Genomic DNA, 13300 nt, shown 5'->3' with positions numbered 1-13300 from the left:
CTCCCTCCCTCCCCCACCTCGATCTCTTGCTTCTCTCTTGCTCTTCCCTTTTTGCTCCCTGTCCCCTCCACTCTTCCCTCTTCCCAACCCCCTCACCCTCCATGTGCTCATGGCCAGCCTTTACTCTTCTACTATCTCTCTCTGCCTTTCTCTGCCTCTACTACCCTCTTAACTCCCCTCCCCATGCCCTGAATAAACTATTCTATACTATACCATCCTGTGGCTGGTCCCTCAGGGAGAAGGGATGTCTCAGCAGGGGCCTGCTGAGACATCCCCTTCCCCTATACGTGACTATACCTCCACAGAACATATTCCTTTTCTCTCTCTCTTTTTTTAAAGATTTTTTTTTTTTGTTATATGTAAGTACACTGCAGCTGTCTTCAGACACACTAGAAGAGGGTGTCAGATCTCATTACGGATGGTTGTAAGCCACCATGTTGCTGGGATTTCCTTTTCTCTTTATCTTTTTATAAACATATCACATAACACTCCAACCCTTCCCTTGAATACATTCTTTCCACTCTTTCATCCACAATGTGCCCTGAGCCTTGATTAGAACAATAGTGATGAGTGCTCTCAATCACCATTTATTCTCAACAATGGCCAATTGTTCTCAATACAATGTTGTGTTAAAGTGAAGTAGATACTAGAAAATTCAGGTTCCCTGGCCTGTGTGGGGCAGTGACATTCTGGTTCCTTCAATAACTGGATAGGTATTAAGGTCAAGATAGGCTTTTGTCCTTGAGTATTCTCTAGAACCTCAAAATCCTCCACATTCTCTCAAGTTTTTCACTGATGACCCACTTCCAATTTGCTTGATCTACCTCTTCCTCCTGGTCATTCCTGGCCATGATCCTCATTATGATCTTACTACAAATGCTTCTTACTGAGTCCTTTCTTCTGTGCACTTACAACTCCAATTTTAGTGAGACATTTACCTTTCTGTCTAAATATGTGGCAGTAAGAAGATCCTTAGAAGGGACCAGGCTTCCTACCTAATACCAATCCTAGCCTGGATCATCTACTTCCTTCTAATTCTGTAAGGCTGAAGCATGTCTAAGTGAAAATGGAAACTACGGCACTCTGGAAACCACAGGAAGCCACCAGCCCTGTAAGTCAGGCTGCCCACATTCCTAGACAGGGCTTCCCATTCCTCCCAATGAGAAGTTTAGGAGGACTCTTACCTTTGGAGTGAGGTACTTGGTCATTATTTCCTTCCCCTTCGCCCCAAGGTTTTCATCTGGAGTAATTTCATATTCTGCCTAAAACATAAGGAAAAAAAATTAACAGTTTTGCTGCTGAAGTTGGAATAATTATAGAGCCTTGAAATCTCTTGAGGACCACCTGACCAATCCCCTCCTTAATCAGATAGGAAACTGTGGCACAGAGAAAGGAAGGCCTGGCCAGGGAGTCCAAAGTCGAACAAAAGCATTCTACACTCCATAGGAATGGATTCACCCACCCATGAACTGAAACCTCTGAAACTGTGAGGCCAATAGATTTCTGCTACAAATTTATTTAATTTGAAGGGAAAATGGGTTTATGATTTTAAGTGGTAGGTTTTTAAACTGTGGGTCACAACTCTTTTGGGGCTCACATATCAGATATTTTGAACAGTAGCAAAATTACAGTTATGAAGTAGCAATAAAATAATTGTATAACTAGGTATCACCACAACATGAGGAAATATATCAAAACATTAGGAAGGCTGAGTACCACTGTTATAGTCCATCATGGTGGGGGTTAGGGTTAGGGGTGGGGGCAGGAATAGGGACCCAGGCTAGTCACATTTTGTTAGATCAGGAAGCAGAACACTGAGACTAAAAGTAAAATAAGGGTGTAACCTGAAATGCTTGCCTCTAAAGCACCATGTCAGCCATGGGGCCTAACTTCTATATACCAAAGGTTCTAGAACAATCACCACCAGAATCATTATACTAGGGACAAGGTGTTCAAACACATGAGACTAGAAACATTTGACACCCAAACCAAACATTCTGTCATTAGTCCCATAGGCTCAAGGTTTTCTCATAAAACAAAATCCATCCAACCCAACTTTAAGAGTCTTCTTAGATTCTATGGTCTCAATAATGTTCAAGAGTCTAAAATCTTTTCTGAGATCCCTGAAACCTAAGGCATACTTTTAGCTGTGGTCCCTATAAAAATTAAAAACAAGTCATGTTCTTTGAATATGGAGTGGCAGAGTAAGCATTCCCATTCCAAAAGAGAGGAAACAAGAAAAAAGTAAGATGAATGAACCAAAGCAAGAATGAAGTATAGCACAGCAAACACCAGACTTTATAGCTCCATGCCCAGCATCTCAGGTTTGTGGTGAAGTGTAAGCTTCAACAGATTTGGTGAGTACCACCTCTACAGCCCTGTCAACTACAACACATGTGAATCCCTGCAGGGACTAAGAATTGTCACACATTTGCTGGCCTCATTGGCTTTTCCCAGATCATGGGTACAACCATCTATGACACTGAAACTCTGGAATTCAGGATAACTGCAAAGTTAGCAACAGGTGGAAGATGTTATCAGATTCTTTTACTAGCTCAGGATGCTTACAGGACCCCTTTTAGTATAGCTAAAAAGGCATTGGGACTCTAAATGTCTGCTCAGAGAATCTGGGAAAGAATAGTAAGGTGCCATGTAAACTTTATAATCTCAACTACACACACACACACACACACACACACACACACACACACACACAGCACTCTACTTTCAAATTAATTTGCTTTTTTATGTCCCGGAGCCTTCTATGAGTGAGGTCTCACTCACAAGACATCTTTCTTATTGTTCCTGTGCTTCATGATGCTAATCTCTCTAGCAATTACAGCCTTTTCTGTGCTGCCCTGTCTGCAACTTTAAGTGCACCCACATTCTTTTCTTCACCAGTTTTAACATTTTTCTTATCTTCTCTTCTACTTTTTGCTCAGAATTCTTACTGTAAATCAAACTAAAAGAAATGAGCAAAAACTAGGCCACAGTCTGACTATACTCTTTGGAAATTTCTTCCACTAAACATATTAGTTCATTACTTTAGGATTTAATTTCAGACATAGGTAGAATGTAGCAAAATTATTTTTTTTAAAGATTTATTTATTTATTATATNTAAGTACACTGTAGCTGTCTTCAGACACTCCAGAAGAGGGAGTCAGATCTCATTACAGATGGTTGTGAGCCACCATGTGGTTGCTGGGATTTGAACTCAGGACCTTCGGAAGAGCTTACCTTCGGGTGCCCTTACCCCCTGAGCCATCTCACCAGCTCCCAGCAAAATTCTTTGTCAGGATGTAATATGAGTGACTTCTAGTCCAAGTCCCCCTAGGATTTGCTTCTCTCTGATGCCATAAATATAGCCTTTACTATCTACATTTCTACCAGGATTTGGATCTTCTGATCTCCCACTAGAATGGTCCATGAAGCTCTGCTAACATCATTCTAACCTGCAGCTCCAAATTCTTCTACATGCCTTCTGTCAACCATATCTGAAGGCCTACAAACCATATGGTTAAGTCTATCACAGTAATGATCCCCGTTTTTCCAGTACTAATTTTTTGTTTTAGTTACTTTCTTTGTTGGCATAACAAAATTCAGAAGCAAATGAACAACAACAACAAAAAAGGATTTATTCTAGCTTGGAGTTTTAAAGAATACATTTTATCATGGTAGGGAAGGCACCATGAAGTTCATGGTAGTAGGAGCATGAATCTGAATCCATCAAATCTTGACAGATCAGGAACCAGAGAGTTAGAAGGAACTATTCTACACTTTTCAGTGGTAGAAAGCCACATGCCCAGAATCATGAAGCCAGAGGTGGCATGTTTGGGGCTCTGACCTCCACACCCAAAATTCTTTCTTGGCACCATTAAAAAGTTAGGACTCTGGGTTACTGGTCAGTCCAGGAAATCTGCTCCCCAGAAAAAAGTTTTACATTTTCTTTGAGCCAAGATGGATTCCTTTACTCATCCAATGCCCTTGCTAAGTAGATGTTATGAGTAACAAGAAGCCCCAGTGAGTTTCCCTTTCTCATTAAGTCAAATCAACTAATTGCAGATGGTATCTAACCACTTCAAAACCCACCATCTGAAAATTTGTCAGGCCTCAACACCAAAGTACAGCCCAAAAAGGCATGGGAAAATACCAATATAGACAGGTCTGTACTCTTACAGGTATTCAATGGCACAGTAGATATTAGGCCCTCCTTGCCAAACTGAAGGCAGCTCACAGCTCAGGATCTAAGTTCTGGTCCCCTCATGCCTCTCAAAAGACTCTCCTGACAAACACATAATAGGAGACCAGGAAGCATGTGGAAGGACCACAGAGGGAGCAGCACATTTCCACCCAAAGCAAGGAAGTTCCTTGCCTTCTTATAATGAGAGAGTCAAGAGTCAAAACTCTCCAATGTAAAAACAGGAAGCCTATGACCATTTGGACTATGGGTGTGGTAGCTCTAGAAGGAATTCAACCATTTGTTTTATAGGCTAGAACTGAGACTCAGAGAGGCAAAGAATTTGCCCAAGTCCCCACAGCCAGTAGCAGCAGAGTAAGGAGTGGCCCACTAGGCTCTGATTCCCACTCTGCCACCAGGTCATAGCTTATTTTTCCTCATCAGCAAGAGGAGGAGCAAACTACTGAAACTTTCATGGTGAATTGATTTGAATGATGACTTTTTGAGATGCTTTAAGGAGAGGAGTTAGCTCTTTCTTCTTGACTACTTCCTGTTATTTTCTTCTCCTATATTCCAAATAATCCCCCTAAAGTTCAAATAGGTACACACATGCTCCTTCCCTCTCTCTCTCCCTCTTCCCCTTCCCTCCACAAAGAGCACTGCTGACAGACTTGCCCAACACGGCAGGTATGACTGCTCCCAATATACAGAGAAAAACACTGAGGCTCCAAGCTTCAAATATAGCAAAGCTAGTAAGCAACAAAGATTCAACACTAAGGCCACCCCCTACCCCACCCCACCTGCTTTTCCAGGGGGAGCAGAGTATCCTGTGTTTCTGGAAGACTCACCCTGTGGTCTGGCACATAGACATAGCCAAACTGCTTTATAGGGCCAGGTCCCTGCGCAAATGGCTGTCTACCATTTGTGGTAACTCAATCCCACTCTGAACACTGAATTTTCACTGTCCCAAAATACACCTATGAAGGCAGTTCTATTTAACCAGACAGAGGTCTGGGACTCACTGATCAGGCTCAGTGACCAGTTGAAAATATTATTGCTCTGGGTTCTAAAAGCCATGTTATAAAAGAAAATAACATCACACTCAGGTCAGCTGTCTCCTAGCAGAGGCCAGATGGGCACACAGCTCCACAGGGAGGCAGCTGGGAGCACTTGGGGACAGGCCTTCCCACTCCTGGATCAAAAGACCTTTCTTTGACAAGATTATGGCAGGCCACCACCACTTGAGAAGCATTAGTTTTGGGAGGCAGAAAAACCAACAGAAAGATGCCAGCTGGTTTTTCCACACTGATTAAGTCACCTAGAGTGAAAGGTCTTGTCTCCAGAATGATCCCCATGCAGGCTGGGGCTCATGGAGACAGGAATTGAGAGGCCACCTAAAAAGAGAAGGAAGGTGTTATGATGAATGGGTTCAGGGGAGATCACATGACACAAGGCTGGGAGCAACCCAGAAACCACCTCTCTGTTAATATCCCTGCAAGTGGTGGGGAAAAGCTTCAATCAACTTATAACAGCTCATGCCAGAAAACTGAAGCAGCAAACGAAGTTTGTGTCAACAGCCTAGAATTTCCCAATCAGATCTGGATCCAAAAATGGCAGGCAGATGATAACTTCAAGGAAGAGAGATAGCTATGTACTGAGAATAAACCCATAATTCCAGCACTTGGAGGTTGAGGCAAAGGAATCTCTAAGTCAGCCAAGTCTCCAAAGTAAGACCCTGTCTCATAATTTATAAAAGACAAGAAAGGAAAACCTAAGCAAGGAATCTCCTTTAAACTCCATTTGAAGATGGTCCCTCCCACCACAATGAGTAGCAGGCCACATCCCCTACCTCACCAGAAGACACTCTCACTATCCCCTTTCCTGTCCACTTGAGTATTTCCCACTGCCCAGAGCTTAGTGTCTTTAGATGCTATTTCTCTCCTTATACTCACTCCAGGTGCAAACAAGGGAGGCAGCATTTCACAAGCTTCCCTAAGAATTATGACAAATGAAGGCCAGCCTTGGGGAGCAGATGCTACCCCAACACAAGGAACAAAATGCTCTACTGATTTCATCCAACACAGGATTAGTCATCTATCTGTACTGCCAGAGAGCACCAACATCACTGGACATCCCAGCTTATAAGCCTGACATTTCATGCTCTGAGCCTGTCCAAACTGCATCATCAAATCAGAAAATGCCAGAGAAAATAGGTCCCATCAGGGAAAGACCCTCTCCATCAGAGGCTTTTTCAAAAAATCATGTTCAAAAGGGCCACTCTGAATCAAGAGCAGCATTTAAGCAGAATGTGGTAGCATATACCTTTAATTTCAGCACTTGGGAGGTAAAGGCAGGTGGATCTCTGTGAGTTTGAGGCCATCCTGGTCTACATATTGGAACTCCAAAACAGCCAAGGCTACACAGTGTGACCTTACCTTTAGGGGGGTGGAGGGCGAGCAGAGTCTATATTAATTTCTGATTCACCTGAGCAGACTTAGTGTCACCTTCTCTACCACTGGCAGAAAGATGAAGTCAGACATACAATGAAACCGCTACCTGCAGCTTCTGTAATTATTGATGTGGTCAGCTATCCTACAGCCTAGGATGCAGAGGCCTGTAACATGACTGGTCAGCAGTGCTACTCCCAGCAGACCTTTCTGGAAAAATATCACGGTCCACCCACACTGGCCCTGGTTATATGCATGTGCTGATTACAGAGGCTGCCCCTTCATCCCTTCCCACCCAGTAGAGGGTAAGGACAGTGTAAAGATGAAGTAGTTGTCCTTCCACCTCTGGCATCTCATTCCCAGACCTTCTGAACACCCGGCTCTCACTGGCCAGTCCCTTCCCTCATCCTAGCATGTCAGAACATGGTGACAGCACAAGGGAATCACATCTTCTCATCTTGTGTACACTTTGTAAACTACCCTTCTCTGAACCAAATTTACACTTCAAGTGGGTGTCCATTTCCTAGGGAGTCCAAGGTGATAGTCTGCACCATGCTGCGGGGAAGGGGGGTGGACAACCTGGCTTCCTTTCTGCTCTGCAGGTACAATGCTGAGCCACTGCACAGGGAACACCCTCAGAGGTCCAGGGTCAGATAGATCTGGCTATTCCAAAAGTTGTGCCTGACTGCTATATATTCGTTCTTCATTTGAACATCCCACTCAGGCCCCCAGGTCAGAGATCCACTGTGTCATCTTGGCACAATATATGGGATGGAATCAGTGAAGGAAAGGAAGACCAGACCCCTATCTACACTAGAGTGTAGAACAAAACTACCAGGAATGGTCTTTGGACCTTAACCTGTGAGTAAGGTCTAGTCTAGAACAGGTACTGGACAGAAGGAGGAAAGAGTCACTGGACCTCCCAAGGTAGAGGTGAGTAGTCCCATGGACTAGAATCTTTGCTATCAGTCTTATGGCAGAGGAGCTCTGGAATACCACCTCTCTGTCCCACCTGTCTGTCTTCTGAGACTCAGCCCCAGAGGGCTCTCCATCTGCTCTCTTACTAGCTGCTTTTCCTCTTCCTCCTAAAATGAATTTCGTACAACCAAGCTCATCAGACCACCACATAAAAGCTTGTCCCTGTCACTCTTGGTTCCAAATGAAAGGAACCTCAGACTAAATGAGCTCAGACAAAACTTTGCTTTCTTGGCTCCTGGGACCAAGGGCCAGGTGACAGCCGGACTGTAGACTAAATGGAATGTAGCTGGGCCCAGGAAACAGGAACCAAGAATGTGCTTCCCTGGAACCCTCTCTTCTCCTATGCAAGAATGCACACATGTGGATGATGGATGGATGGATGGATGGATGGGTTTCAGTCAGCTTCAGTACTGACTAGCTAGCTGGCTCACACACACACACACACACACACACACACACACACACACACACACTCACATGCATACTGTGCGCGCGCGCACACACACACACACACACACACACACACACACACACACACAGTCCCATGCACACCATAGCTTGCATATGAAGATCAGAGAACAACTTTTGAGAATTCATTCTCTTCTTCCATGGTGCCAATTAGCGACGAGACTCAAGTCATTGGGCTTGGCAGCAAGCATTTTTACCTGCTGATCCATCTTAAGAGCACCCTTCTTTAAGCTTTCTCTATGAGAGAAGAACTTTCCCTCAATCCATTGACTCCACAGAAAGGCTTTTTTGTCTCATTTGTCTCAGCTCATAGGCTTAAATCTGATCTAATAACCAACTGTAGTCTAGACTGGCATCATTTAGAACATGCATATTCTAGGACAGTCACATAATTAGGAAATATACGTGGGACATCTAGGAGACTGGACAAGTTTAAAAGTTTCCACTTGACCTCATTTTAGAAGAAGCACTCTTTTCAGATGAACTTGAATATAGGGACTGTCATTGCAAATGGTCTATAGGTCTCTTTTTGCATCTAAAATATATGCTGAGGATGCAGTTCAGGTTAGACAGAATACTTGGTTGACATGCATAAAGCCCTTGGTTCAATCACCAGGACCACATAAAACCAGGCTTGGTAAGGCACATCTTTAATCACAGCACTTGGAAGCTAGAGGCAGGAGGATCAGAAACTCGAAATCATCATACTATGTTTGAGACCAGCCTGGGTTACATATATCCTGCCCTCTTACCCACCCCATCCCCCCAAAAAGGGAAAAATAGGACTCACAAGGAAAATCAGAATAGTAACAGAAAGACAAAAAGAAATAGAACACTTAGTGCCCTGATAAGGAAGAAATTATCATTTCACAACAAAATTCCAAACAATCATGTTGTATAAGGCCACTAATTATGTGTGCTCATCTGTAATTTTAGGCCAGTGAAAGGCTTGGCTTGACTTTTTAGCAATATTCTGATAGAAAGTTATAGCATCATCTTTGTAACTACAACAAACAAAATGGGTTTAGTAACTCTTGTCTCTGGTTCTGGATGAGTTTTTTCTCATGCTGACTCATGATAACACATGTATCTGCTAACAGCAGCATGGATGCTCTGAAACTAGGCTGTAGCTTATACTATGCTAATGTATTTCTTAGTCTAGAGAGAGCCAGCCATAGTGTGAAGATGCTCAAGGTATCCCATGGAAAGAACTGGCAGGAGAATGGCTGAAGCCTCTTGCCAAAAGCTAGCACCAACTTGTCAGCCATGTGAATATCTGAACAGCAGATCCAGCCAACATCCTAATGTGACCTTTCCAGATTCTTGAGCCAAGAACACCTGCCTCAGCATCACAGAATTCCTGACCCACAAGACTAGGAGCTGCTAATAGGTTGATTATTACTCTTTTTTTCTTTTCCTGCTTTTTTCCTTTTATTGAAAATAATATTCTTTTCTTATACAATATATCCTAATGACAGTTTCCTCTCCCTCTACTCCTCCTAGTTCTTCCCCACCTCCCCCCTCTCGCTGGATCTATTCGATTTCTGCCTCTTATTAGTAAAGAACAGGCTTCTAGAGATAACAACCAAACATGCAAAATAAAACAGAATGAGATAAAACAAAACAAAACAAAACCCTATCACATCAAGGCTGGAAAAGGCAACCCAACAGAAGGAAAAGGGTCTTGAGAATAGTCATAAGAATCAGACACTCACTCTAATGTTCATTTCTACTCTTGACAGCTCTATAAACTTACAGTTGGTGTTGCTTGCTTCTTTTTGCTGGTTTTCCTATTTGCTGGTTTTTAAAATCCTTTCTTTACCCAAAAGGGTAAGCTACCATGTGGTAAAGAGCTTGCCTTTTCCATTCACTGTGTAGCCTCCAATTACTAAAGACACTCTAGATCATAGGAGACATCTGATCAACACATACTGCAGTGAATCTCTTGCTATTTCCAGTGGATATGGATGTGCCAGTATACCAAGAAAATCTGGCTCAATATCCAACTTTTGGAGACTAGCAAACTCTAGGTGTTATCCAAATGGGGGTTTCACATGAGAGGCCAGTCAGTGGTTAAGGTTTCTAGAGCAAGGGTTTAGGGACTAGCCCATCTGTCTTGAAAATGCCCATAGCAAGATCCTTTTGGCCTATGCGGTTGACACAAGCTTGAACCATCTTCCAGTCCTTGGACAGATAACCAAACCTTTCTTTGCCTTCCAGAGGTCAGACTTAGATTACTGATTCTTCTTCTCCATGAGTGGAAGCCCCTTGATAGCCCAGAGTGGATGATGTAGCTACACTGTCTGACGAGTAACACACAGGGATTATACTCCCAAAACTATCAGGCCCATCTGAAAACAGCTACAGTTTGTACTTGACCTGAGAGACACAGATGATGAGACTGCAGAGAAGAGCACTTCCTAGGCTTTGTCACAACCCTGTGGGGATAACTCATTTTTAAGAAGCTCTACTTGGTGAACATTTAACAGGGAGGTAAGAATTCTGAGGATGGCACTGGCTAAGCCATGAAGTATCAGGAGTGATAATTAACTGCAATGCCAAGGATACTGTTATTTGTTACCTCCTCCATCTAGTCAGGATGGAAAAATAATAATTTCAGATGAGAAGTTATTCTGGCATGAGAAAACTCAACAAAGTTTACAAATGAAAAAGAGGGGTCCAGAAGCTAATTATGACAACAAGTAGCAATGATTCCCAGCTAAATTCCCAACTAATTCCCAGCTAAAAGTACCAAGGAAACAGGTCAGTCTCTCTAAGTGGGGTTTCTGTCAAGGTGTATGTGGAGCATTTGGCTCAGTAATGCAAGAGCCAGACTCCCATTTCCTTTCTAATAAACAGCTCTTGGTACTGGCCCAGTAATAAGGGAAGGACTGCACAACCAGAATGAAAATGGGCATCTACTGAGTTTTATTTTTTCCCATTTTGTGGACTAAATGCACCTAAGAGAACACATGGTTGGAAAATTCCATCAGCAACTCAGCTCAGCCTGACCCTGCTCTGCCTTGTCAACTCTCCAGACAGGTCTGCTGCCATTTCATCTTTTCCAGATGCCCTGGTTCTGCACTTGCAGACACTAGTCCTCACTGCTGTCCAGTTCTCTCTACTTGCTGGGTAAGAGAGCCCCTATAGCCCAAGGTTTTATGTCTCAGCTGTATGGTGACAATTCCTGGTTTTCCATTCCCAGGCCAATCCTTCCTCGTGAGCTCCAGATATGGATGCCTATCTCTCCTGGAATATTTTCAAATGCATGTCTATAAAACTTCTCCACTGAATGCTGAAGAGGCTCAGACTATGAAATGAAACTCTTGGTCTTCTCTCAGCATGATCTCACCACAACCTTAGCCTTGCTTCATTCTCCCAGTTGCTCAGGTCAGAACTTGGAAACTGTGATGGCTAGCATTGTCAATTTGACATGATGATATCCATGTCCATGAGGAGCAATCTAGATATGGTTAACTGAAGTGAGAAGACCTACCCTAAATATGAATGCCACCATTCATGTCCTCCAACTGTATAAAAAGGAGAAAATGGGACTGAAGAGATGGCTCAGGTTAGGAGCACTGGCTGCTACTCCAGAGGATCCGAGTTCAATTCTCAACACCCATATGACTGTTTACAACTATCTGTAACTCCATTTGTCAGGGGATCCAATACCTTCTTCTGGTCTCCAAGAATACCAGGCATGCACATCGTACACAGATATTCATGCACCCACACAGACACCCCCCCAAAAAAATGAAAGAAAGGTTCTTTTATTTAAGAAGGAGGAAGAGGAGGAGGAGTGAGAGGCAGAGGCAACATGTATTTATCACTCTCTGTTTCCTGACTATTGATGAGATATGACCATTTGCCTCAAGCTCCTGATACCAAGACTTCCTGGGATGATGAAGCAAAATTAATTCCTGCTTCCTTAAAGTGCTTTTGTCAGTTATTCTGTTGTCCCAAAGCAACTAATAGGGAAACCATCCTCAGTACTTCTATCTCATCTCTAGTCCATCAGAGAACCTTGAAAATCCTGCCTCTAAGACATACCCCCCAATCCTAATCCAGCCACCTACCCTTACTTTTCCCATCCTGGCCCAACACTGTGGCTCTCACCTGGATTGCTGCAAATTGTGTCTTCTCAGATCTCTCAGATTTCACCCGTGTCTACCTACATCACATCATGCCATCCAGTGCTTTGCTAAAATTCTCCACTGGTTCCTTCACTTCATCATGTAACATAAAAGCCAAAATTCTTCAAAGGTATACAGTCTTGCACAATCAGTACTTCTTCTCCTACTCCCTGTGCTCTGCTTCCTCTCCAACCGTGGACACGCTTGCCAACAGGCCTTCTCATGGCAGGTTCCCTGTCTACAATCCTCTTTCATTATCTGCAAGCTCCCACTCCTAGTCTTCAGGCACATGTTTCCTTTGCAAAAATACCTATACTGACCATTCTTCTCAACATTACAACTAGGCTTCATTGGTAACTCTTAAACACTGGAATCTGTTCTAATTACTATTAATTTTTATCCCATTTACCACTTTTTAGGATTTAAAATCACTGTCTTCCTGGCTTATGGCATATAGCAAACCCTTTCCTAGCTAGAAGGTAACATCACAAGTTCAGAGTTCTTACACTATGCTGTCACTTTATCCCAAATGTCTAGAACTCTATCAGAGTACTTGTGTTACATGAATGATAGGCTAATGACTACATGAATGATAGGCTAAAGAGCTTGATTCTGGGGCTTCTCATCCTGGCTCAAATGAAACTTTTGCTATGTGTCACAGTGCTCTGGATCCCTGAAGAAAGGAAACTGAGGACAAAGTGTGGGTTCTCCAAAACACAGTCTAGTGGTACAATAGGTGGGTATGCACAGATGGCTCTGGTGTGTGCTTGACCAGTAGTACTCAGGTTTGATGGCCATAATCAAAGCTCTTAGAAAAGAGGAGTCCCTCATATACAGAAATTAACACCTTTCCACAGTCTCACAAGAACTACCATTCCGGCAGCCCATCTCCGGACCCAACAAGTTCCATCAATAACCATCCAGTACAGTGTAATAATGATGTAAGTGTACATAGGAAACAAGGACTTGAGGGAGAGGGAAAGTGATGTGGGGAAGGCTCTGTGAACAGGGACAAGAGAACCAGTAGGCACCTGCCAGGGAAATGAGACCATGAAGAGGCATCTTAGGAAGAGAGGGCTCAGATAGTTAGGAC

General features: G+C 43.3%; 1 protein-coding gene across 2 annotated transcripts in view; it reads right to left on the bottom strand.

The window, feature by feature from the left end:
• Grk5 (G protein-coupled receptor kinase 5) overlaps window positions 1–13300 on the bottom strand; it is a 208227-nt gene that overhangs the window by 61396 nt on the left and 133531 nt on the right. For both annotated transcript variants that reach the window (XR_003845398.1, XM_021205323.2), the window contains exon 4: window positions 1185–1262. Coding sequence is in view for 1 of the 2 variants with exons in the window: in XM_021205323.2 (XP_021060982.1) it covers window positions 1185–1262 (78 nt within the window). In the remaining variant the exon portion in view is untranslated. The remainder of the gene's footprint in view (window positions 1–1184; window positions 1263–13300) is intronic.

Source organism: Mus pahari, chromosome 1, assembly GCF_900095145.1.
Source record: "Mus pahari chromosome 1, PAHARI_EIJ_v1.1, whole genome shotgun sequence".
Taxonomy (NCBI): Eukaryota; Metazoa; Chordata; class Mammalia; order Rodentia; family Muridae; genus Mus; species Mus pahari.
The sequence above is the reverse complement of the archived record's forward strand: the minus strand, read 5'-3'. Positions and strand labels throughout refer to the sequence as shown.